This window comes from Cetorhinus maximus, chromosome 13, assembly GCF_964194155.1.
Source record: "Cetorhinus maximus chromosome 13, sCetMax3.hap1.1, whole genome shotgun sequence".
NCBI lineage: Eukaryota > Metazoa > Chordata > Chondrichthyes > Lamniformes > Cetorhinidae > Cetorhinus > Cetorhinus maximus.
In genome coordinates this window covers 607487-633046 of record NC_135891.1, presented here as the reverse complement: position 1 = coordinate 633046, position 25560 = coordinate 607487, and the positions used below count along the sequence as shown (strand labels likewise).

General features: G+C 44.6%; 1 protein-coding gene across 4 annotated transcripts; it reads left to right on the top strand.

The window, feature by feature from the left end:
- The first annotated feature begins 975 nt into the window (after positions 1-975).
- Positions 976-25080, top strand: LOC144688341 (CMP-N-acetylneuraminate-beta-galactosamide-alpha-2,3-sialyltransferase 2-like). Of its 4 annotated transcripts, none has more exons than XM_078554776.1 (7): positions 976-1207; positions 10739-11129; positions 13648-13835; positions 14649-14828; positions 20327-20372; positions 21824-21943; positions 24635-25080. In XM_078554776.1, the coding sequence occupies exons 2-7, from the start codon at positions 10863-10865 to the stop codon at positions 24818-24820; spliced, it is 987 nt and encodes a 328-aa protein (XP_078410902.1). In that variant the 5' UTR covers positions 976-1207; positions 10739-10862; the 3' UTR covers positions 24821-25080. The 4 variants fall into 4 exon arrangements, with proteins under 4 accessions (XP_078410902.1, XP_078410900.1, XP_078410903.1 ...); XM_078554774.1 differs by lacking the exon at positions 976-1207 and adding an exon at positions 9727-9904; XM_078554777.1 differs by lacking the exon at positions 976-1207 and adding an exon at positions 10505-10614.
- The last annotated feature ends 480 nt before the right edge of the window (positions 25081-25560 follow it).

Sequence of the window (25560 nt, the reverse complement as noted above, 5' to 3'; positions counted from 1 at the left end):
TAATCTCCTGTCCTGCCACTCTCACCCCCCCACACCCCCACCTCCCACACCCCCACCTCCAATAATATAAACTCTTTTGAAATGCGAAAAAGACAGAAGTTGCATCCTCTGTTCCCCAGATCTGGAATCAGGGCCCAGTTGGTGTCTAACTTCCATATCTGCAGGAGTTTCCAATTGACCTCCCCATCCAGGTTACTTGTGGTGTTGCAGGCCCCATATACACAATCCTACAGGGGCCCGCGCTGCTTCACCTGGGGTCAGGACCAGGGTTTCATGTCAAGCACAGTGGCACAATCCCAGGGCCAAAGTGTGTAAAACCAAACTAATTTCTCCTTCCCTTTATTCAAATTCAAACATTTCTGATGTGAGCATAGGGACTTGGTGAGAATACTTGGGACGCCATCTAGAAGGAGAGTGTACAACTTTAAATTTGCTGTAAGTGCCACTGATAGCAGATCAGGCTTGACCTTAGCTTCAGAGTGAAACCTTGAAAGGCAATTTATTTTGAAATGCTGGTGCATGGCATACAACCTTCAGTAAACAAGTAGGATTTTGTTAGATTGATTTGACTTCAGAAGCAGACAAACCGCAACCCTTGCAGTTCAAGGATCATTTGGCAGGCTCACTTCCCCTAAAATAATGCAGCCTGTCAGTGTGAATCTGGAACTCCCCCACATCAGTCAGAATCCAAAATCCTGGGATCCAGGAAAAGCTGGGTGGATCAATACAATCCGATGCAAGATTATCCAAGCCTCTAAACACATTGGCACACTCTTACCAATAAACAGGTACGCCTAACATTTTCCCAGCTGCAGTATTGACTGTTATATTGCATAGTCTTATGTAAGAAATGTAGCCCACACCCCGTGAATGAATAAAAAAATAAGCCCAGACTTGCCAAGTTACAACTTGTGTAGTTATTTTTTTAAAATTCCTTTTGAATGCTATAAGGATTAAGTCAATAAACATATTTGACATTTTTTGGACTGTGCAGCTGGATCTGATTCAGTCTGTAAGGTAAATGCTGGCCTTTCTGCTGCTGTGCAGTCATTACCTCAGGTACAGAGCAGTGTGAGTGTTAACCCGGAGCTAGAGACGCCAATGTCCCTTTGCCAATCTGAATTGCCAGTGGGTTCAGTTAGCTCTGTTTCCCTTTCTTCAGGCACCAAACTGGCAGCTCCTTCAACAGAGATTGTCCAGCCAAAGGGTAAGTTTCACATTTTATTACCTTATTTTTTTGTTCACAGGCCAGCATTTATTGCCCTTGTCCAGAGGGCGTTTAAGAGTCAGCCACATTACTGCAGGTCTGGAGTCACCTTTAGGTCAGACCAGGTAAGGATGGTAAATTTCCTTCCCTAAAGGGCATTAGTGAACCAGATAGGTTTTTACAACAATGGTTCCATGGTTACCATAAGACTTATAATTCCAGATTTTTATTGAATTCAACTTTCACCATCTGCTGTGGTGGGATTCGAACCCAGATCCCCAGAGCATTTCCCTGGGATACTAGTCCAATTACAATACCACTATGCCACCACCTCCCCACTTATTGTAGAGCCAGGAAGGGATGGTGTGATTTGCCCATCCTTATTTTCACTCCACAATAAAACCAACCTCCTCCCCTCTTCCAATTCACCCCTTCCCTCTCTCCCCTCTCTTCTCCTCTCCCCTCCCCCTTCACTCCTCCTCTCCCCTGCTGTACACTCGAAACATAGGAACAGGAAGAAGCCATTCAGCCCCTTGGGGCTATTCTGCCATGGCTGATCTCAATGACCTAACTCCATAAACCTGCCTTTGCCCCATATCCCTTAATACTTGTGGTTACAAAAATCTGTCAATTTCAGATTTAATATTTACAGTGGATCTAGCTTCAAATGCATGTTGTGGAAGAGAGTTCCAAACTTCTGCCTCCCTTTTTGTGAAGAAGTGTTTCTAAATTTACTGCCGAAAGGTCTGGCTCCAATTTTTATACTCTATCCCCTTGTACTGGACACCCTGGCCATGGAAATGGTTTCTCTCCTCAAAATTTTACCCTTTGAGTCTTTGTATCATTCTGGTAAGCCTATGTTGCACTCCCTCCAAGTCAACATATCCTTCCTAAGACGTGCGACCCAGAGCTGCTCACAGTTCCCCCAGGTCTAACCAAGGCTTTGTAGAGCTTTAGTGTAATTTCTATCCCCTGTATTCTTTTCCTCCAGATAGAAAGACCAGCATTCTATTAATCTTTCTGATTATTCTTTGTACCTCATCAGGACATTTTAATGATCTCTGTACCTGGACTTCAAAGTTTCTAGCTTTTCACCATTTAGACAGTTCCCTGTTTTATCCTTTTGAGGTCCAGTTTTCCCGATTCACTTAATCTATTAATATCTCTGTGGAATATAATGCTTCCATCTACATTCTTTAAAGTCTGGCTCATTGTGCCATCAGCAAATTTGGATACAAAGTTTTCTTTTCCATCAACTAATCATTAATAAATAAATAAAATGGCTGTTGTGTTTCTGACCCAGCATTGAGCATTTCATCTCTTTCTGATTGACTAATACTCTTTTAGTTCTATGACATAAAGTTAGTTGACAACCTATATGATCAATTTATGTTTTAATATGTCTTAGGAGAGAGAGAAAGGGACAATAAATTTCCTTTTTCTTTTTTTTTATTGACCTTTGACCAATTTTTGTCAACTGTGATGGGGATAGTCTTGAACTTCAAAAGGACATAGACATGTTGGTGGATTGGGCAGACAAGTGGCACATGAAACAAAAAACAAAAACAGAATTACCTGGAAAAACTCAGCAGGTCTGGCAGCATCGGTGGAGAAGAAAACAGTTGACGTTTCGAGTGCTCATGACCCTTCGGCAGAACTGAAGTATAGTTAGGAGAGAGGCGAAATATAAGCTGGTCTAAGGTGGGGGGCGGGGGGAGAGAGAAGTTGAGGGTGGGGTGGTTGTGGGGATAAGCAAGCAGTGATAGGAGCAGAGAATCAAAAGATGTCACAGACAAAAGGATCAAAGAGGTGTTGAAGGTGGTGATATTATCTAAGAAAAGTGCTAATTAAGAATGGATGGCAGGACACTCAAGGTACAGCTCTAGTGTGGGTGGGGTGGACAGACTAACAAAGTATTAATTGTAGATTTAAAAATAATGGAAAAAGGTGGGAAAAGAAGAATCTATATAAATTATTGAAAAAAAAGGGGGGAGGGGGAAGAAACGGGGTGGGGATAGGGGGAGGGGGAGTTTAAGATCTAAAGTTGTTGAATTCAATATTCAGCCCGGAAGGCTGTAAAGTACCTAGTTGGAAGATGAGGTGCTGTTCCTCCAGTTTGCGTTGGGCTTCACTGGAACAATGCAGCAAGCCAAGGACAGACATGTGGGCAAGAGAGCAGGGTGGAGTGTTAAAATGGCAAGCGACAGGGAGGATTGGGTCTTTCTTGCGGACAGACCGCAGGTGTTCTGCAAAGCGGTCGCCCAGTTTGCGTTTGGTCTCTCCAATGTAGAGGAGACCGCGGTCTCTACATTGGAGAGACCAAACGCAAACTGGTGCATTGTTCCAGTGAAGCCCAACGCAAACTGGAGGAACAGCACCTCATCTTCCAACTAGGCACTTTACAGCCTTCCGGACTGAATATTGAATTCAACAACTTTAGATCTTGAACTTCCTCCTCCATCCCCACCCCCTCTCCGTTTCTTCCCCCTCCCTTTTGTTTTTTCCAATAATTTATATAGATTTTTCTTTTCCCATCTATTTCCATTATTTTTAAATCTATACCTGTAATGCCCTGTCAGTCTTTCCACCCCACCCCCACTAGAGCTGTACCTTGAGTGTCCTGCCATCCATTCTTAATTAGCACATTTGTTTAAATAATATCACCACCTTCCACACCTCTTTGTTCCTTTATCTGTGACATCTTTTGATTATCTGCTCCTATCACCGCTTGCTTATCCCTACAACCACCCCACCCTCAACTTCTCTCTCCCCACCCACCATACCCCCACCTTAAACCAGCTTATATTTCACCCCTCTCCTATTTTTACTTAGTTCTGTTGAAGGGTCATGAGGACTCGAAACATCAACTCTTTTCTTCTCCGCCGATGCTGCCAGACCTGCTGAGATTTTCCAGGTAATTCTGTTTTTGTCCCAGAGTAACTTTTGCCTTTCCATGTCTGCAAACTGCTGTACTCTCTCCCTCATTTCCCCCATTCTTAAAGCTGGTTTGTTTACAACTATTTTTCTCCTTCACCTTATCTTAAACTACCCCCAACATCCTTTGACTTATTACCTTACAACTCTTTGTTATTTTTAATTTCATCGGAGGCTTTACACCTACAACCCACCTTCTTCATATACACGTGGAAAAGCTGGAACTCAACTCAAATGGTTAATAATAAACCTGCTCTCTATTTTGCAATAGTTTACATATTGCCCTAATTACAAAAGGCCATTTGGGAGATCAGTCTCATGTTATTTACTATTTCCGTCAATGCCTGGCAAAATATTCATAAACCTCTTCCCCTTGAACACTGATAGATTTCCGTGTCAGTAGTGAATCTTCACCAGTAAAGACAAGAGGAGAAACTGTTTTACTGTTACTCAACAAGGTGAATTTTCTGGGATTATTCCTCTGTCTGAGGCACTAAGTTAATCTTGGCGAGAAGATATTGTTTGCAAGTATCGTTAACATTTCATTATTATTTATTTTATGCTAGTTAAAAAGAATGTGAAATGACACCTTATCAATTCAATCATTTCAGTAATATTCTGGAGGTAAGATAGATTTAATGTACATCAAACTGAGGTAAATGCAGTAACAAAGCGATAGAAACCTGAGAATTATTCTAAACTTTCTCGTTTCAAGTTTTTTATATTCATGTCCTCGTGCATTCACAGTAAGAGTGTTGTCTGTACCGACATCTTGGAACCTGAACCATACCCCCTCTCATCCGTATTTCTAAAGATTATAGATTCAGCTCTAAGTTTCTCCTCATAAGTTCCAGAAGTTCCAACATCATCCAACTTCTCAAAGGTATTCAAGGATGGGCAATAAATGCTGGGCCTTGGCAGCGATGCCCAAATCCTGTAAAAGAGTTTTTAAATAGCTTATGAATGTAATGGTGCTGCACGTAAAGTGAATATTTCAAACAGAAATAGCCAACAGCTTTTTATAAAGCTGCTTATGTAGGAAATGTAAAGCTCATGTTCATCTTTTGCTTTGGAAATTTAAAAATATGAAGTATTAAGAGATTTTAAAATGAACCGGAAGATTCTACCCTTGGTGTGAATGACGATAAGGCAGCAGAGTTTTGGATCACCTCAAGTTTAGAGAGGGTAGAATGTGGGAGAGCAGCCAGGAGTGAATTGGAATAATCGAGTCTGGATGTAACAAAGGCCTGGATGAGGGTTTCAGCAGCAGGTGAGCTGAGGGGGGGTGAAGTTGGGCGATGTCACGGAGGTGGAAATAGGCGACCTTTGTGATGGTGTGAATATGAAGTTGGAAGTTCAACTCAGGATTAAATGTTACACCAAGGTTGCAAACAGAGACTGGCTTAATCTCAATCTGTTGCCAGGGAGAGTAGCTAGGGAACAGAGTTTGGAGCTGGGCTGAAACAGTGACTTCAGTCTTCCAATATTTTATTGGAGGAAATTTCAGCTCATCCAGGACTGGATGTTGCACAAACAGTCTGATAACTTAGCAACAGTGGAGGAGTCAAGAGAGGTGCTGGTGAGGTAGAGCTGGCTGTCATCAGTGTACGCGTGAAAACTAACACTGTGTCTTCAAATGATGTTGTTAAGGGCAGTAGAGGAGAAATAGGAGAGGAGCAAAGATCAATGCTTGGAGGGACACCAGAGGTAACGGTGTAGGAGTAGGAAGAGAAGCCATTGCAACTGATCCTTTGGCTACAATTAGATGGATAAGAATGGAACCAGGTGAGAGCGCCCCCACCCAGATGGACAACAGTGGAGAGGCGTTGGAGGAGGAGGATGTGGTCAGCCGTGTTAAGGCTGCAAACAGGTTGAGGAGGGAAAGTTTACCTTTGTCACAGTCACATAGGGTGCGCACCTGATTTAGGTTGTGGGTCCTTTACATATACAGTACAAATCAGGGTTCATTAAAACAAGTTGACAGGTTGCTGGGTGGAAACAGGCAGTGTGAAGGTTAAGTCCAGCTCTACCTGTTGGGACACACAGCATACACACTACACGCAGTTACACCAGGCAGGACAGGCAATGTTTGCTCCACACCCAGTTACACTTGGCAAGACAGGCAGGGAACATAGGAAATAGAAACAGGAGTAGGCCATTCAGCCTCTCGAGCCTGCTGCACCATTCAACTAGATCATGGATGACCTTCTACCTCAACTCCATTTCCTGCACTATCCCCATTTCTTTTGATATCTTTAATATCTAGAAATCTATCGATCTCTGTCTTGAACATAATTAATGACTGAGCTTGCACAGCCCTCTGGGGTAGAGAATTCTAAAGATTCACCACCCTCTGAGTGAAGAAATTCCTCCTCATCTCAGTCCTATATGACCTGTCCCTTATCCTGAGACTGTGCCCCCTGGTTCTAGACCCTCCCCAGGCCTGGGGAAACATCCTTCCCGCATCTACCTAGTCAAGCCCTGTGAGAATTTTATATTGGGCAGGACAGGCAGTGTGTACCCACGTTTAATGATGTTGGGTGGTCCGGCCCTCACTGGTCTCTCCTTTGTCAGCCTCATGGTAATGAAATTCTGATTTCAGAACAGACTGAACTTCCCAGCACCTAACAGTTAAAACCGACCTTCTCTAGCTGCAGTGAAACTGCCCTGGGTACAATGTATATTTATCAGCTTTAATGCACATGCCTGCAAATATGTATACAGCAACTCACCCAACATTTGTAACAACATAAATTATTTCACATTGCGCCTCTGTGTAGCATTTTGGGATGTTTATCTCTGCTGATGGCACTCTATAAATGCAAATTGTTGTTGTTGACCCAGGAAACTGCACCTATCAGTGAGTAAAACTTTTGAAATAGCTTCCTGGTTTTAGAATTCTATGTTAAACTTGTATTGAAATTGGCGTGACCATGCTTTGAGCAATGTGCACAGTTCTGGTTATTAAAAAAGGATATAGAGACACTAGAGAAGGTGCAAAAAAGATTTACAAAGATGATACCTGAATTGAGAGGCTATACCAGGCTGGGGCTGTTTTCGCAACAGAAGGGAAGAGAGGGGTGACCTGATAGAGGTCTTCAAGGTTAGGAAAGGGTAGACATAGAGCAGATGTTTCCACTTGTGGGTGAGACTGAACCAGAGGCCATTAATATAAGACAGTCTGTAATAAATCTAATCTGGAATTCGGGAGAAACTTCTTTACTCAGAGAGTGGTGAGAATATGGAACTCACTGCCTCAGGGAGTGGTTGAAATGAATAGATGAATAAATGCAGAGAAACCTTTAAGGTGAAGCTAGACCAACACATGAGGGAGAAAGGAATGGAAGGATATGTTGATAGAGTGAGATGAGGTAAAGTGGGAGGAGACTCATGTGGAGCAGAAACACCAGCATGGAGCAGAGGGGCTGAATGGCCTGTTACTGTGATGTTGTTGTGGATCTGGGAAATTGTCAAGACTCTCCAGGTGCAACTCTTTTTCTACTTAGTGTAATAGTGGTTGCAGGAATAGTGGTTGCGCAATAGTTTTTGTGGAAAATAAAAGGTCATGTTGTAGGGGGTAACATATTGGCATGGATAGAAAGATAGATGGCTGGCTAACATGAAGCAGAGAGTAGGCATAAATGGGTCTTTTTTTAGTTGGCAAGATGTAACGAGTGGTGTGTCACAGGGATCAGCGCTGGGGCTTCAACCTTTTACAATTTATATAAATGACTTGGATGAAGGGGCTGAAGGTATGGTGGATAAATTTGCTGATGACACAAAGATAGGTAGAAAAGTAAGTTGTGAAGAGGACATAAGGAGGATACAAGGGGATAAAGATAGGTTAAGTGAGTGGGCAAAGGTCTGGCAAACAGAGTATAATGTGGGAAAATGTGAAATTGTCCATTTTGGCAAGAAGAATAAAAAAAAAGCATATTATCTAAATGGTGAGAGATTGCAGAGCTCTGAGATGCAGAGGGATCTGGGTGTCCTAGTGCTTGGCTCACAAAAGGTTAGTATGTGGTACTGCAGGTAATTAGGAAAACTAAAAGAATGTTATCGTTTATTATGTGGGGAATTGAATACAAAAGTAGGGAGGTTATGCCTCAGTTATACAGGGCATTGGTGAGACCACATCTGGAATTTTTTTATTCATTCACGGGATGTGGGCTTCGTTGGCTGGGCCAGTATTTATTGCCCATCCCTAATTGCCCTTGAGAAGGTGGTGGTGAGCTGCCTTCTTGAGCCGCTGCAGTCCATGTGGTGTAGGTACACCCACAGTGCTGTTAGGGAGGGAGTTCCAGGATTTTGACCCAGCGAGAGTGATGCAATGGTGATACGGTGAGTGGCTTGGAGGGGAATTTCCAGGTGGTGGTGTTCCCATCTACCTGCTGCCCTTGTCCTTCTAGATGGTAGTGGCCGTAGGTTTGGAAGGTGCTGTTGAAGAAGCCTTGGTGAATTCCTGCAGTGCACCTTGTATACGGTACACACTGCTGCTACTGTGTGTCAGTGGTGCAGGGAGTGAATGTTTGTGGATGTGGTGCCAATCAAGCGGGCTGCTTTGTCCTGGATGGTGTCAAGCTTCACCTAGCCACAGTATTTATATGGCTAGTCCGGTTCAGTTTCTGGTCAATGGTAGCCCCCAGGATGTTGATAGTGGGGGATTCAGTGATGGTAATGCCGTTGAACGTCAAGGGGTGATGGTTAGATTCTCTCTTGTTGGAGATGGTCATTGCCTGGCACTTGTGTGGCGTGAATGTTACTTACCACTTGTCAGCCCAAGCCTGGATATTGCCCAGGTCTTGCTGCATTTGAACATGGGCTGCCTCAGTATCTGAGGAGTTGTGAATGGTGCTGAACATTGTGCAATCATCAGTGAACATCCCCACTTCTGACCTTATGATGGAAGGAAGGTCATGGATGAAACAGCTGAAGATGGTTGGGCTGAGGACTGTGTACCTTATTTAAGGAAGGATGTAAATGCATTGGAAGCAGTTCAGAGAAGATATACTGGACTAATACCTAGAATGGGAGGGTTGTCTTATGAGGAAAGGTTGGACAGGTTAGGCTTGTATCTGCTAGAGTTTAGAAGAGTAAGAGGCGACTTAATTGAAACCTTTAAGATTCTGAGGGGTCTTGACAGGGTGAGTGTGGAGAGGATGTTTCCTCTTATGGGAGAATCTAGAACTAGGTGTCATTGCTTAAAAATAAGAGGTCGCCCATTTAAGACAGATGAGGAGATTTTTTTTCTCTGAGGGTAGTAAGCTATTGGAATTCTCCAGTGGAAGCAGAGTCTTTGAATATCTTTAAGGCAGAGCTAAATAGGTTCTTAATAAGCAAGGGGGTGAAAGGTTATTGTGGGTAGGCAGGAATGTAGATTTGGGGCTACAATCAGATCAACCATGATCTTATTGAATGGCGGAGCAGGCTTGAGGGGCTGAGTGGCCCACTCCTGCTCCTAATTGCATGGTACAGCCCACTGTGTGTAAAATTGCAGCTTAACTCGGGCAGGAAGTCAGTGACGTGGCCGGCTTGTCGTTTCAGTTTACTGTCTGGTTACCATCTGAATGGTTTTGGTTTATTTCCTGTTTCCTTTGACCTCTGACTTCTGCTAACTAGATTTTGCTGGGGCTGGACTGCTTTTGTCAGCTTTCAGAACAGTTTTACAGCAATCATGAGTTGCGTGGTAGGAGCTGCCTTTGGGGCTGGAGCATGAGGGGGAGCAACAAAGAAACCAGGAGAGATCAGGAGCAGCTGGCAGAGGTAGGAGGAGGGCTGTGCACAGCAAACCATGCCACAGTGACCCCCCAGGGGACTTTGTCTGTCTGAACTTCACTCCGGGGCATGCCTCAGGAGCTCTGCTTCACTAAGGAGGGCATCATCCAGTTAGATCACCTGCTGCAGCCACAGCACAAACCTCACACCAGGATGTGAGCAGCACTTCCCTTGGCTGTTGTCAAGGTCCCCGTGGCCCTTAACAAGGGCAAAAGGCGCCTTCCAGGCTGCAGTAGGGGATAACAGTGACTGTATGGGGGAGGTCACCTAGGCTGTCTGCACCAGGAGGAATAACTACATCAGCCTTCCCCTGAAAGAGAGAGAGAGCACAAGGCTGGGCCTCGAGGCTGAAAGCTCTTTTTAGACATCGTTAATTCTTTGTGTTTTATATTAAAAAAGCAGCACTGTTTTTGGTTAATAATAATGACGTCCTCCTTAACATGGTTCACGGTAAGTTACAGGCACCCCTTTTGTATAGGGAGGAGGGATAGAGATTTTGTCGTTCTTTCACAGGATGTGGGTGTCGCTGGCTGGACCAGCATTTATTGCCCATCCCTTGAGAAGGTGATGGTGAGCTGCCTTGAACCACTGCAGTCCATGTGGTGTAGGTACATCCACAGTGCTGTTAGGGAGGGAGTTCCAGGATTTTGTCCTAGCGACAGTGAAGGAACGGCGGTGAGAGAGTTCAAATGAGGATGGTGAGTGGCTTGGAGGAGAACTTGCAGTAGGTGGTGTTCCCCATGTGACTCAGAGCTAAATAATCAGCTTTTGTTAGTCATCATATGTGACTGAATTATTCCCTTATACTTTAAAAACTTTCAGCTCAGAATGTTGTTGAACGAAGAAACAGGCTATTGGAGATCATGGTTTGTGAAGATCTCTCAGTGTTGAGCGGGATTTTAACACTATCCACCAGGAGCTGAATGATTTTCAGCCGAGCTGCAACATGGTCTGCAATTTCAGAAAGAAACTTTACAGAAGGATGAAGTCTTTCCTCGCCATCTGTTGTTTTGCGTTTCCCATATACTATATCTTCAACCTAAGCCTAGAGAAGGAAGGACCCTTGTGTATGAAGAATACTTGCAGCTGTGAGACCTGTATTTCAGATCGAGGCATCTCCCACTGGTTTGACAAGAGATTTAATTCACGTATTCAGCCACAATTGACCAGTAACAATGCAAAGATCCCCCTGGAAGTCCTTTCATGGTGGTTGGTAAGTTAAAATGACATTAAAAGTGACATTTCAATAAATATTATTTCACCAAATGTGGGCAGCATTTGTTGTACATCCTTAATTACCCTTAAGGTGTTAGTGAGCCACCTTCTTGAGCTGCTGCAGTCTGTGCAGTGAAGGTGCTCCACAATGCCGCTAGGTCAGGAGTTCCAGGATTTTAACCCAGTGCTGAAGAAGAAATGGTGATATAGTTCCAAGTCAGGATGGTGTGTGACTTGGAGGGGAACTTGCAGGCGGTGGTGTCCTCATGATCCTGCTGTTGTCGTTCTCCTAGGTGGTAAAGGTCATGGTTTTGGGAGGTGCTGTTAAAGTTCATGTTTTTCCATATATTACAGTGTTAAGGCTCTTAGACCCCATTAAAATGGTTGCATTTTGTTTTCTGATGAGGAACATTAAAGAGATTGCAGCACGTCCCTTTGCAGACACTCGGTGTCAAATCCAACAGCTGCATACTTAAATACAGAGGGTCCATCCTACATCACAGTGGCATGTTTCCATTTCTCACAGATCCACCCTTGTGCCTTTGCAGGGTGACATTGTCAATTTAGTCAATTAGTCAATTTCTTCAAGACATGAATCCATCATGGAATGGGTTGAGACATCCCCACACTCACCTAATGCAGAGGGAGGTGACGAGGCTACAGGTGAACACAGATCTCTTGAATGAAATGAGCACCTGTAGCAAAACTTGTCAACATTTCCCTTGGTGCTGCCTGCGTAAGCCTGATTCTGATCCTAGTAGGATCATTCTCATTCATTCATCGGCATATCTCCTGGCCAGTGAGCTCCAGGTGACCAGGTTTAAATGTTCCTGCTCGCATATCTTCCCCCTTCACCAGTTGTAGTGACCACAGTCTTTGGCAGCCTGGAGAGAAGGCAGGTGAGCTGCACAGTTTTGTTATTTCAACATTGACTAGCACCAGGTGATGGTCTCCACAGACTCTTTCTCCACACCGCATGCCTTCCCTTTGGATTAAGAGTTGATTGATGGGAAGTGGGAGAGGATTAAGTCTGTATCCCGCCACCGTATGTCCGAGTGTTAATGCCCTGAGCCACAGTTCCATTTTATGTTGATCCACTCTCACTGTTGGTTGAAGGCAAAACCTCCATCATTTTCTGGCCCATCTCCTAAAGACATTGTCTCTTGGTAGCATAACTGTGTTCACCTTTATTACACAAAATTGCTCATTTAGCATCTAGATGATGACAGAAGAAGGATGTTTGAATCATGCTCTGTTAATCTCTTAGTACCACACATCCTCACAACACTCTGTGCCTGATCCCACTCCCCAACCCACTCTGACCCTGACCCCACCCCCTCACCCACTCTGACCCTGACCCCACCCCCTCATCCACTCTGACCCTGACCCCATCCCCTCACCCACTCTGACCCTGACCCCACCCCCTCATCCACTCTGACCCTGATCCCACCCCCTCATCCACTCTGACCCTGACCCCACCCCCTCACCCACTCTGACCCTGACCCCACCCCCTCATCCACTCTGACCCTGATCCCACCCCCTCATCCACTCTGACCCTGACCCCACCCCCTCACCCACTCTGACCTTGATCCCACCCACTCTGACCTTGATCCCACCCCATCACCCACTCTGACCCTTACCCCACTCCCTCACCCACTCTGACCCTGACCCCACCCCCTCACCCACTCTGACCCTGATCCCACCCCCTCATCCACTCTGACCCTGACCCCACCCCCTCACCCACTCTGACCCTGACCCCACCCCCTCACCCACTCTGACCCTGATCCCACCCCCTCATCCACTCTGACCCTGACCCCACCCCCTCATCCACTCTGACCCTGACCCCACCCCCTCACCCACTCTGACCTTGATCCCACCCACTTTGACCTTGATCCCACCCCCTCACCCACTCTGACACTGATCCCACCCCCTCATCCACTCTGACCCTGACCCCACCCCCTCACCCACTCTGACCCTGACCCCACCCACTCTGACCCTGACCCCACCCCCTCACCCACTCTGACCCTGACCCCACCCCCTCACCCACTCTGACCCTGACCCCACCCCCTCACCCACTCTGACCCTGAACCCACCCCCTCATCCACTCTGACCCTGACCCCACCCACTCACCCACTCTGACCCTGACCCCACCCACTCACCCACTCTGACCCTGACCCCACCCCCTCACCCACTCTGACCCTGACCCCACCCCCTCACCCACTCTGACCCTGACCCCACCCCCTCACCCACTCTGACCCTGACCCCACCCCCTCACCCACTCTGACCCTGACCCCACCCCCTCACCCACTCTGACCCTGACCCCACCCCCTCACCCACTCTGACCCTGACCCCACCCCCTCACCCACTCTGACCCTGACCCCACCCCCTCACCCACTCTGACCCTGACCCCACCCCCTCACCCACTCTGACCCTGACCCCACCCACTCACCCACTCTGACCCTGCTTTATTTTCTCGTAAATGACTGTACACCGACAATCATTGTTTCTGTCTTCAGAGGTTACAATCTGGGCATTCGAGGCTGAACATCGCCCAGAACAAACTCTTTGAGGCCATGCCTAAATCCAAACTATCTAAGACTGACCATTCCTGTCAGTGTCGGAGGTGTGCCGTTGTTGGAAATTCTGGAAATCTCAAAGGATCAAATTATGGAGAGTTGATTGATTCGCAGGATGTTGTTATAAGGCAAGTTTTAAAATGCGACTGGGTCAATTTTAACTCTCTCAGCCCAGCCCAGCAGTAAAGGGGCAGTAGTGTTCCAAAAATTGGGGAAGTTTTAATCCTAGCTCCTTACCTAACAGAGCCACATTCCCATTGTTTTCATGCACCACAATTTTACCAGAGATCCTCTGTCTAAATGGCCCGGGGTTCCTGACTGTTTCAGTTAGAAGTCCAATTCTAATAATGTGCCCTGACATCATTCTGAAACATGAAAGGGCAGAACGTGCATTGTGCTACTACGTCCACACCTGACAATGGGTGGCCTAACCAGCTGTCTTTAAAAGGACAGCTGCAAGTACACTGGAAAAGATAGGATTTTGTTGGGGTCAACTCTTCCTGGTGTCTTTTCGATCTTCCAGCCTGATTCTGCGCTGTCCATACATCTAATCAACTTAGTCACCTGACCCAAGGCTGTAATCTCAGCGGAGAACTCATTATTCAATTAAATATTACGGGTTTCTTAATTTGCCTGTGGGAGCTGTTGAAGATGTTCACTTGCAGAACGATGTGTGGCGGTAATCTGCCCACCTGTTAAAATCCAGCAATCCACAGATAATACAGCGCAATGATTTGAGTAATCCTATTGACTGTTACAATGTTAGAGCACCTTAACACTACATGCCTAACTCAGGTCAACCTGTTGGGAATTTGGGATGTCACCAGTAGGGAATCTCACGTGAAAACCAGTCATTATTCTTTGCACCTTAAGCTTTTGACAGAAAACTTTGAGTTTTGTGAATTTAACCACTTCAGTAACTCTTTGGCTTTTCTACTTAGAATGAACAGGGCAGTGACCAAGGGACACGAGTCTGATGTGGGAAAAAAGACCACCCACCACTTGATGTACCCAGAGAGTGCCAAGGACCTTGAACCCAATGTTCACCTGGTACTGGTCCCGTTTAAACCTCTCGACCTGTGGTGGTTTGTGAATGTCCTATCAAACAAAAAAAACATTCTGTAAGTAAAACATAGTCTGAGAAAAGCTTAGTGATCGTCTGTAAGAGGAATCCTATGTCTCACTAACATGATGTCCATCTTGTCAATTTGACCTTTTCTGATTAGGACAGATATCAGAGCTTTAGGGTTAGATACAGATGAAGATAATTGAGTGAAGTGGGCTCGGTAGAATAATGGTTGTTACAAGATGTGTAATGCAGAGGCTTAGACTGATGGTCAGGAGACCTGACTTCAGATCTCACCATGGCTGCCGGGGAATTTAAATTCAGTCAATTAAATAAAGAAAACCTGGAATTAAAAAGCTAATCTCGGTAATAATGACCATGAAACCACTGTATTGTCGTAAAAACACACCTGCTTTTAATGTCTGAACTGCTGGTCACTTCTGGATAACCCACTGTTCAACCACAACCAGCCCCAACCCCTCAAGATTCCGCAGTTTCTTCCTCCCTCATCAAGCTCATTTCTTCCAAAGCCCAACATTTCCTCACTGTCTCCTCTCAATTTGGCTTCTGACCGCTGCACTGCAATGTCAGCTGCGGTTCAGTGGGTGACACTTTTGACTCTGAGACAGTAAGTTCAAGTCCCACTCTAGGACATGAGCACAAAACTCTTCGGTTGACACTCCAACGCAGTACTGAGAGAGTGCTGCACTTTAGTGGTATCATGTTTTGGATGAGACCTTAAACCAAGACCCCATCTGCCCTCTTGAATGGGTGTAAAAGATGCCATGGTACTATTCTGAAAAAGAGCTGGGCAATTGTCCTCGGTGTCCTGGCCAATATTTAACATTCAGTTAACATCACCAAATGATCAGATGAGGTAATTATCACATTGCTGTTTGTGGGAGCCTGGAGTGTGCATGTTGGCTGCCATGTTTTCTACATTTCAACTACACCTATTGGGAAACATATCTTCAAGAACTGTATCTTCTTTTAAAATTTGGAAGGACATTGCATTATTTGGACACATGACCTTTTTAAAAAAAAATCCAAAAGTTCACCGTGGAGTGTGAGCAAGCAGGCCTTTTCCAAGGAATCACCTAACCTGCATGACACTTGAGGAGGAGAGCTATTTGCTATTTGAACTGCAATCACTTCAATTGTTGGAGAAAAAACTGTTTTAAAGGCGACGGCCTGGTGATTTACTGGAAATTATCTGACGGAGGAACTTTATGCTTTGAGTTTGTTTTTTTTTGAACTCAGTTGGGAATGAACTGAGAAGGGGAAAAGCTGCCCAGTTCACATTCTCTGAGCCTTGCCTGAAATAGAGTGGTTATCAATATCCAGTTGGGAATTCTTATCTCAGTGGAACTTGTCTGTCTTTGAAAACCCAGGAGGCTGAGACAAGAAGGATTGATCAGGTTCTATTTTCCTCCACACCGAAGCTTCGTTGGTGAGGATCTCCAGGCATCTACTGGGACTAGCGATCTGTCTTCACACGAGGGAGCACCCGATTGTCAGCATCAAATCCCTGCAAACTTTATCCTTTGTTTTATGAAGTCTTTTCTTTTAACCGCCCATCTCTGCAGAGACCCTATTCGTTTGTCCTTTGTTTGTGTGTGTGTGCGCATGATAGGGAATTTTAAAAGGGATAGATAATTACACTTTCAGATTACAAATTATGTATCAACCAGTTCTTGCAACTTGTTTAAAAAATAAGTTTCATTTTATAATAAATCAATCATTTGGAGTGTATTGAAAGAAGTCTGCTTAAATCCTCTCCTATCCTGGGTTTAACAGTAGCGAAGGTAAATAATTGGCCATTTTGGTGAGTGAATTGAACATTTACACTAATGGTGCAACCTGTGGAGCAGTGGGGCTAGATCAGCTGCGCATTCCTCCCATCCTGGTCATAACACACCTCAAAAAGTACTTGTTTAGCTGTAAAGTGCTTTGGGACATCCTGCGGTCATAAAAGGTGCTATATAAATAGAACTGTTTCTTTCTTTGGGTAATGTATGACAATATCACCGTTCTCATCTTAAATTCAACCCTCTCTCCTTCTGTCATAAAATCCTAGGATCATAGAATGATACATCACAGTATGAGGCTATTTGGCTCACTGCACCTTTGCCTATTCTTTGGCAGCACCAGCCAATTAATCCCACTCCCCCGCTTTTTCTCCATAGCCCTGTAAATTATTCCGCTTCAAATATTTATCCAATTCTCTTTGAATGTTGCTGTTGAATTTGCTTCCACTGGTCTTTCAGATCCACATGACTCAGGTTGATGAGGGTAGCATCAACATGGTTTTTAGCAAAGTTTTGACATGCTCCCATGACTGGTTGGAAAAATAAGAACTTATGGGATCCAAGGACAAAGGACAAGTTGGATCCAAAATTGGCTGAGTGGCAGGAAACAAAGGGTAATGCATGACAGGTATTTTTGCAACTGGAAAGCTGTTTCCAATGGGCTTCATTAGAACTCAGTACTGGAATCCATGCTTCTTGTGATATATTTCAATGATTTAATCTCAGATGTATGGGGTATGATTAAGAAGTTTATAGAAGATAGAAAAACTGTTTGTGTGGTTGATAGTGAGGAAGGAAGCTGGAGACAGGAAGATATCAATGGACTGGTCAGGTGGACAGGAAAGTGACAAATGGAATTCAATCTGGAGAAGTGTGAGGCAATCCATTTGGGAAGGGCAAACAAAGCAAAGAAATACACAATAAATGGGAGGATACTGGGAAGCGTAGAGGAACAGAGGGAGGTTGCAGTGAATGTCCACAGATCCCTGAATGTGACTGGAAAAGTAGATAAGTGGTCAAGAAGGAATACAGAATACTTTGCTTTATTAGCCAAGGCATAGAATGTAAGAACAAGGAAGTTATGTTAGAAATGTATAAAGCACAAGTTAGACCACAGCTCGAGCGTTGTGTACAGTCATGGTCACTGCATTACAGGAAAGATGTGAGAGGGAACAGGAGATTGGATAGGCTGGGATTGTTTTCAGTGGAACAGAAGAAACTGAGGGGAGATTTAATTGAGGTGTAGAAAATTGAGGGGCTTAAATAGAGTGGACAGGAAAGACCTTTTTCCTTTAGCAGAGAGGTCAATAAAATAATTGGCAGAAAGATTAGAGGGGAATTGAGGAGTAATATTTTCACTCAGAGGGTGGTGGGAATAGCTCACTGCCTGAAAGAGGCAGAAACCCTCACTGCATTTAAAAAGATTCTGGGATATGCACTTGATTTGTAGTGACCTACATGGCCAAGGATGAAGAGCTGGAAAGTGGGGTGAGACTTGGTGGCTCTTTTTCGCATAGCGTACATGATGGGCTGAATGGCTTCTTGCACCACAACTCTATGTTCATGTGTTTATGTTAATACATCACTTCACAGTTCTACACATTAAATTTAATCTGCCATGTTGTCTGCCCAATACCAGACAGTCAATGTCCTCTTTCTGCCTTCAACAACCATTTCCATTCCCCCCTTTCCATCTAATGCCCTGAACTGCATGATGTCACTCGGGCCCGGACTCACAACTCCCATCAATCCCGATTCAAATCTCTCCTTCCAGCTTTCATCACACTTACAATCTGATCACCAACTTTTCTGTTTTAACCCCTGTCGAGTTCCAATCCCCTACTTGGAATGCAAGGATCAGTACAGCTACAACACTGACATCTACCGGAATGTGGAAAACTGCCCAGGTATGTCCTTTCCGTAAAAAGCAGGACAAATCCAACCCGGCCAATTACCGCCCCATCAGTCTACTCTCCATCATCAGTAAAATGATGGAAGGGATCATTGACAGTGCTATCAAGCAGCACTTGCTTAGCAATAACCTGCTCACTGATGCATAGTTTGGGTTCTGCCAGGGCCACTCAGCTCCTGACCTCATTACAGCCTTGGTTCAAACATGGACAAAAGAGCTGAATTCCTAAGGTGAGGTGAGAGTGACTGCCCTTGACATCAAGGCAGCATTTGACCGAGTGTGGCATCAAAGAGCCCTAGCAAAACTGGAGTCAATGGGAATCAGGGGGAAAACTCTCCGCTGGTTGGAGTCATACCTAGCACAAAGGAAGATGGTTGTGGTTGTTGGAGGTCAGTCATCTCAGCTCCAGGACATCACTGCAGGAGTTCCTCAGGGTAGTGTCCTCGGCCCAACCATCTTCAGTTGCTTCATCAATGACCTTCCTTCCATCATAAGGTCAGAAGTGGGGATGTTCGCTGATGATTGCACAATGTTCAGCACCATTCGCAACTCCTCAGATACTGAAGCAGTCCATGTCCAAATGCAGCAAGACCTGGACAATATCCAGGCTTGGGCTGATAAGTGGCAAGTAACATTCGTGCCACACAAGTGCCAGGCAATGACCATCTCCAACAAGAGAGAATCTAACCATTGCCCCTTGACATTCAGTGGCATTACCATCACTGAATCCCCCACTATCAACATCCTGGGAGTTACCATTCACCCGAAACTGAACTGGACTAGCCATATAAATATTGTGGCTACAAGAGCAGGCCAGAGGTTAGGAATCCTGCGACGAGTAACTCACCTCCTGACTCCTCAAAGCCTGTCCACCATCTACAAGGCACAAGTCAGGAGTGTGATGGAATACTCACCACTTGCCTGGGTGAGTGCAGCTCCCATAATACTCAAGAAACTTGATACCATCCAGGACAAAGCAGTCTGCTTGATTGGCATCCCAACTACAAACATTCACTCCCTCCACCACTGGCGTACGGTAGCAGCAGTGGGTACCATCTGCAAGATGCAGGAACTCACCAAGCCTCCTTAGACAGCACCTTCCAAACCCACGACCACTACCATCTAGAAGGACAAGGGCAGCAGATAGATGGGAACACCACCACCTGGAAGTTCCCCTCCAAGCCACTCACCATCCTGACTTGGAAATATATCACCGTTCCTTCACTATCGCTGGGTCAAAATCCTGGAACTCCCTTCCTAACAGCACTGTGGGTGTAACTACAGCACATGGACTGCAGCGGTTCAAGAAGGCAGCTCACCACCACCTTCTCAAGGGCAACTAGGGATGGGTGATGAATGCTGGCTAGGCCACAACCCCTGAACGAATTTAAAAAACGAGGAGTCAACCATTCAACTGCTCAAGTCTGTTCCCCCCATTCAATTAGATCCTACCAGATCTACTACTCAACTACATTTACCCAGCTTTTCTCTGTCTCTCAATATCTTTACCCAATAAAAATCTATCAATCTCAGTTTTGAAAGCTACAATTTACCTCCATATCCACAGTATTTTTTGGGGGGCAGAGAGTTCCAGATTCCCACTAATCTTTGTGTGAAGCAGTGCTCCCAGATTTCACTGCCGTGGAGTATTTTGAGGTGTTTTTAGAGGCATTCTGATGTGGATCACTAATGCACCATCCTCTTTTAGCTGTATGGCAGCAGCCTGGTGAAGTGTGTCCTATTCAGTCTCCATTTGGTTGTCCTCTCTGTGGTGTTTCTGAGTGTATCGCATTAGCAGTAAACACTTCCCTCATGTTGTTTCTTCCCTTCCAGGATATACAGGGGAGTGAAAAATCACATTAAAGCTGATCGAGACAAGGTGAGACGAGCTGTTTTATATTAATGTAATAGTGATATATACCATGTTCACATGACTGAGGTATATCAGTCAATTGTGTGTAGGTCTGCAAAAATCTGAATATGCAAGTGTACATGCATCAATATATAGGTGTATGTAAGGTGCATATATGCATTTGTATATTTATGTGCTTGGTGTATGTATGTTTACATGTGTGGTGTGTGTATGTATGACTCAGTGTAAGGTGTGTGTGTGTATGTTTATGTGTGTGGTGTGTGTATGTATGACTCAGTGTAAGGTGTGTGTGTATGTATATGTGTGTGGTGTGTGTATGTATGACACAGTGTAAGGTGTGTGTGTGTGTATGTTTATGTGTGTGGTGTGTGTATGTATGACTCAGTGTAAGGTGTGTGTGTATGTTTATGTGTGTGGTGTGTGTCTGTATGACTCAGTGTAAGGTGCGTGTGTGTATGTTTATGTGTGTGGTGTGTGTATGTATGACTCAGTGTAAGGTGTGTGTGTATGTTTATGTGTGTGGTGTGTGTATGTATGACTCAGTGTAAGGTGTGTGTGTGTATGTTTATGTGTGTGGTGTGTGTCTGTATGACTCAGTGTAAGGTGCGTGTGTGTATGTTTATGTGTGTGGTGTGTGTATGTATGACTCAGTGTAAGGTGTGTGTGTATGTTTATGTGTGTGGTGTGTGTATGTATGACTCAGTGTAAGGTGTGTGTGTATATATGTGTGTGGTGTGTGTATGTTTGACTCAGTGTAAGGTGCGTGTGTGTATGTTTATGTGTGTGGTGTGTGTATGTATGACTCAGTGTAAGGTGTGTGTGTATGTTTATGTGTGTGGTGTGTGTATGTATGACTCAGTGTAAGGTGTGTGTGTATATATGTGTGTGGTGTGTGTATGTTTGACTCAGTGTAAGGTGTGTGTGTGTATGTTTATGTGTGTGGTGTGTGTATGTATGACTCAGTGTAAGGTGTGTGTGTATGTTTATGTGTGTGGTGTGTGTATGTATGACTCAGTGTAAGGTGTGTGTGTATGTTTATGTGTGTGGTGTGTATATGTTTGACTCAGTGTAAGGTGTGTGTGTGTATGTTTATGTGTATGGTGTGTGTATGTATGACTCAGTGTAAGGTGTGTGTGTGTATGTTTATGTGTGTGGTGTGTGTATGTATGACTCAGTGTAAGGTGTGTGTGTGTATGTTCATGGTGTGTGTGTGTTTCTCTATCCAGAATAATTCCGAGTGTTCAGATTGTCCTCCTGCGATGTTTACTCGGAGATCTTGTTGTTGAGATATTGTTGTCCAATGTCAGGCATTTATTCCAGACTGCTTGTGCTCCAACAAGAAACCCCCAGGGATTGAACCAAGAACATCCCAACCCAATCACCCCCATCTGCAATATGCCCACATCCCCATCCCACCTGGTATAATCTATAATATTCCCATATTATTATTCCACTAGATCATCATCTTTCACCCAACCTTTTTCAAGTATATCCACGATGAGTGGACTGAGCACCATGGACGATATCCTTCCACTGGGATGCTGGCTCTCATCTTCGGCCTTCACATCTGTGATCAAGTAAGACCAGAGAAACCAAGTGCTTATTCCTCCAGCGCTAACCTGTCAGTAACGAGATAGGTGTGATTCTCTCTGTTACACAGAGATTTAAAAGGGGATGCAAAGTGTAGATTGAATGCTTTGCCATTGAAATAAAATTGAAAATGCTGGGGAACAGTCAGCAGGTCATCTGTGTAGAAAGGGACAGTTACCAGTTCAGGTCCTTGACCTTTCATCAGAGCTCTTTGTGGAGTTTATGTCTAGTTGGCAGCACTTGCTGTTATGTCAGCAGATGCTATTTTGCAGCTTAACTACAGGTGCTGAGTCCGTGTCCACCTGGCACAGGGAGGGTGTAGTCCCGCTGAAGATCTCGTTCTTTGGTTCAGGTCAAGCTGAGATCACTTAGTGGGCATTTACATGAGGACCCAGCCAGCATTTCTCCCACAGCAACATCAAAACTACCATTTAACCTCAGTGACCTGAGACAGGGGTTCTTTTGTCTAGACCCGATAATGACCGTTAAAATTGATAATCCTTTAATTGGTATGTTTTAATTTCAGAGCGAATCCAAAACTAGGGACCATAAATATAAGACAATCACTAATAAGTCACTAATAAATCAAAATGAATGGGTAAACATAATCAGGAAAAAAATGAGAGTCTGGTCTGTTTTCTCTTGGGGGAAAAAAGGCTGAAGGATGACCTAATAGAGATTTTAAAATTGTGATTCTAAAATTATGGTGGCTAAATTTGCTGATGACACAAATATAGGTAGGAAAGTAAATTGTGAAGAGGACGTAAGGAGGCTACAAAGTGACATAGGTAGCTTAAGTCAGTGGGCAAAGATCGGGAAATGGAGTATAATGTGGGAAAATGTGAAATTGCTCATTTTGGCAGGAGGAATAAAAAAGCATATTATCTAAACGGTGAGAAATTGCAGGGCTCTGAGATTCAGAGGGATCTGGGTGTCCTAGTGCATGAATCACAAAAGGTTAGTTTGCAGGTACAGCAGGTAATTAGGAAAACTAATAGAATGTTATCATTTATTGTGAGAGGGGAATTGAATACAAAAGTAGGGAGGTTATGCTTCAGTTGTACAGGGCACTGGTGAGACCAATGGAGTATTGTGTACAATATTGGTCTCCTTACTTAAGGAAGGATGTAAATATATTAGAAACAGTTCAGAGAAGGTTTGCTAGACTAACACCAGAAATGGGTGGGTTGTTTTATGAGGAAAGGCTAGACAGGTTAGGCTGGTGTCCACTGGAGTTTAGAAGAGTAAGAGGTGACTTGATTGAAACCTTTAAAATCCTGAGGGGTCTTGACGGGGTAGATGTGGTGAGGTTGTGGGAGAATCTAGAACATGGGGTCACGGTTTAAAAATAAGGGGTCGCTCATTGAAGACAGGCTTGCAGGGCTGAGTGACCTACTCCTGCCACTAATTCATATGCGAATCACATGAGGCCATTGATGACAACGCCTTATGGCGGGAGCTGGCATGGAGCCGATTGCTGCCCGCGATTGGCTGCGCGCTGCCACTTTCGCGGGCGGGCCAATCAAGGTCCACCCAGCGTGAGATGCGGCCGGTAGCGCTCAGCGCTACCTGTGCGGGCGGGGGGAGGAGGGAGAGTTGGAGCCAGTGCTCTTTCACAGATGCACATGGAGCTGCCTCAGGGAGATTGAATAGACAATAAAAAACTTTAATAAATGATGTTAAAATTTATTTAAACATGTCCCCTCATGTGACAGTGTCACATGAGTTGGGATATGTTTGTAAAGGTGGGGAAATTTATTTATTTATTTTATAAAAGCTTCAGGAAACCTCATCCTGCCCGTGGATGAGGTTTCCTGAAAAACGTGAAGGCCGCTTGGGCCTTTCTCCTGCCGCCAGCCTTAAGGTTGGACGGGCAACATTCTTAACTACTTTAATAACTTCCTTAATGGCCTTAATAGGCCGTCGGCGTTTTGGTGGGTGCGCAGCCGCCTCTGGTGCGCGCCCACCGAACAAAATATCGAGATGCTACGCGATGACGTCTGGACACACGCCCGATGTCACCGCGCATCATTTTATGCGTCGGTCTGTTGGGCCCACCCCCCTATGCCAACCAGAAGATTCGGCCCCTAATCGTATTTTTAGATTTTTAATTTTTCTAAGAGTCCTGTGAGCATCACCATGGGAGATCCACCAATACTTTTCAGCATAAAATTAGATGATATTTAGAATTAAAATAACTCCCTCTCTCATTTAACAAGATCCAAACAATTGGTTGCTAAAACAGTTCCACTAGCTTACATTGAAGTGGTCATACCTCTGAGACCCACGACTGGTCACACCACACTCTGCAATAAAAGCAAAATACTGCAGATGCTGGAGATGTGAAATAAAAACAGAAAGTGCTGGAAAAACTCTGATGGTCTGACAGCATCTGTAGAGGAACAGAGTTAACGTTTCGAATCCAATATGACTCTTCTTCGGAACTGTCACTACAGCCTTTCTCTTGTTCCCAACACTACAAAGGTTACAGTTCTGAGACGTTAGGGTTAGCTGAGCAGGTAGTCCAGGGCTAGGCCTTTGTCACTGCTGTTTCTGACAAAGATTTTGTGACCGATTTGTCTCCATCAGTTTTCTCTGAAGGGAAATGCCCAGAGACAAAGGTAGGAAGTTCCTGTTAAGGATTTTCCTGTCATTAACTATCCTATTCTAACTAACAGATGTCGGTGTTTGGCTATGGTGTGGACAAGAAAGGCAACTGGCACCACTATTGGGAAAATAACCAGTTAGCTGGAGCTTTCCGTGTAACAGGAGTACACAACGCAACTTTCGAGACTCATGTCATCAGTCGCTTGGCAGAAATTGGGAAAATCCATCTATATAGAGGCAGACTTGGAAGTTCCTGAATTGACCAGTATTAAATGGAACCCTCATGATCCTGGTCAGCAATTCACCAGACTATTCGTCACTGGGATTAGACCAGTCAGATCCGTCAGAACATAAAGAACCAAAGTTTGGAAGAACTTAAGACTGATGGAACCAACTGCTTCTTTCTATGAGTGCTCTGCAAACCTCAGGCAGAAATATTTGAAGATGAGCTGATGGTTTTGAGAATCACGGTGGCTTCTATTTTGTCTTTTCCCCCAAATAAATTTTATATAACAAATGATGTAAAATTAATGTCCCTTAGAGTCATAGAGGCCTGCAGCACAGAAAAAGGCCCTTCGACTCATCGAGTCTGCGCCAGTCAAACAAGTACCTAACTATTTCAATCCCATTTTCTAGCACTAGGCCCATAGCCTTGTATGCCATGGCATCGCAAGTGCACATACAAATACTTCTTAAATGTTATGAGGGTTTCTGCTTCTACCACCCTTTCAGGCAGCAAGTTCCAGATTCCCACCACCCTCTTGGTGAAAAAAATTCCTCACATCCCCTCTAAACCACCTGCCCCTTACCTTAAATCTATGCCCCCCTGGTTATTGGTCCTTCCACCAAGGGGAAAAGTTCCTTCCTGTCTACCCTATCTATGCCCCTCATAATTTTATACACCTCAATTATGTCCCCCCTCAATCTCCTCTACTCCAAGGAAAATAACCCCAGTCTATCCAATCTCCCCACATAACTAAAATTCTCCAGCCCAGGC

Bases quoted from the DNA above. Each gene is read 5' to 3' on its own strand.
- LOC144688341 (XM_078554776.1), top strand. From the start codon at position 10,863: ATGGTCTGCAATTTCAGAAAGAAACTTTACAGAAGGATGAAGTCTTTC. The intron at 13,836-14,648 runs GCAAGTTTTAAA...TTTTCTACTTAG, and splicing joins TCGCAGGATGTTGTTATAAG to AATGAACAGGGCAGTGACCA. The intron at 14,829-20,326 runs GTAAGTAAAACA...CTTCCCTTCCAG, and splicing joins TCAAACAAAAAAAACATTCT to GATATACAGGGGAGTGAAAA.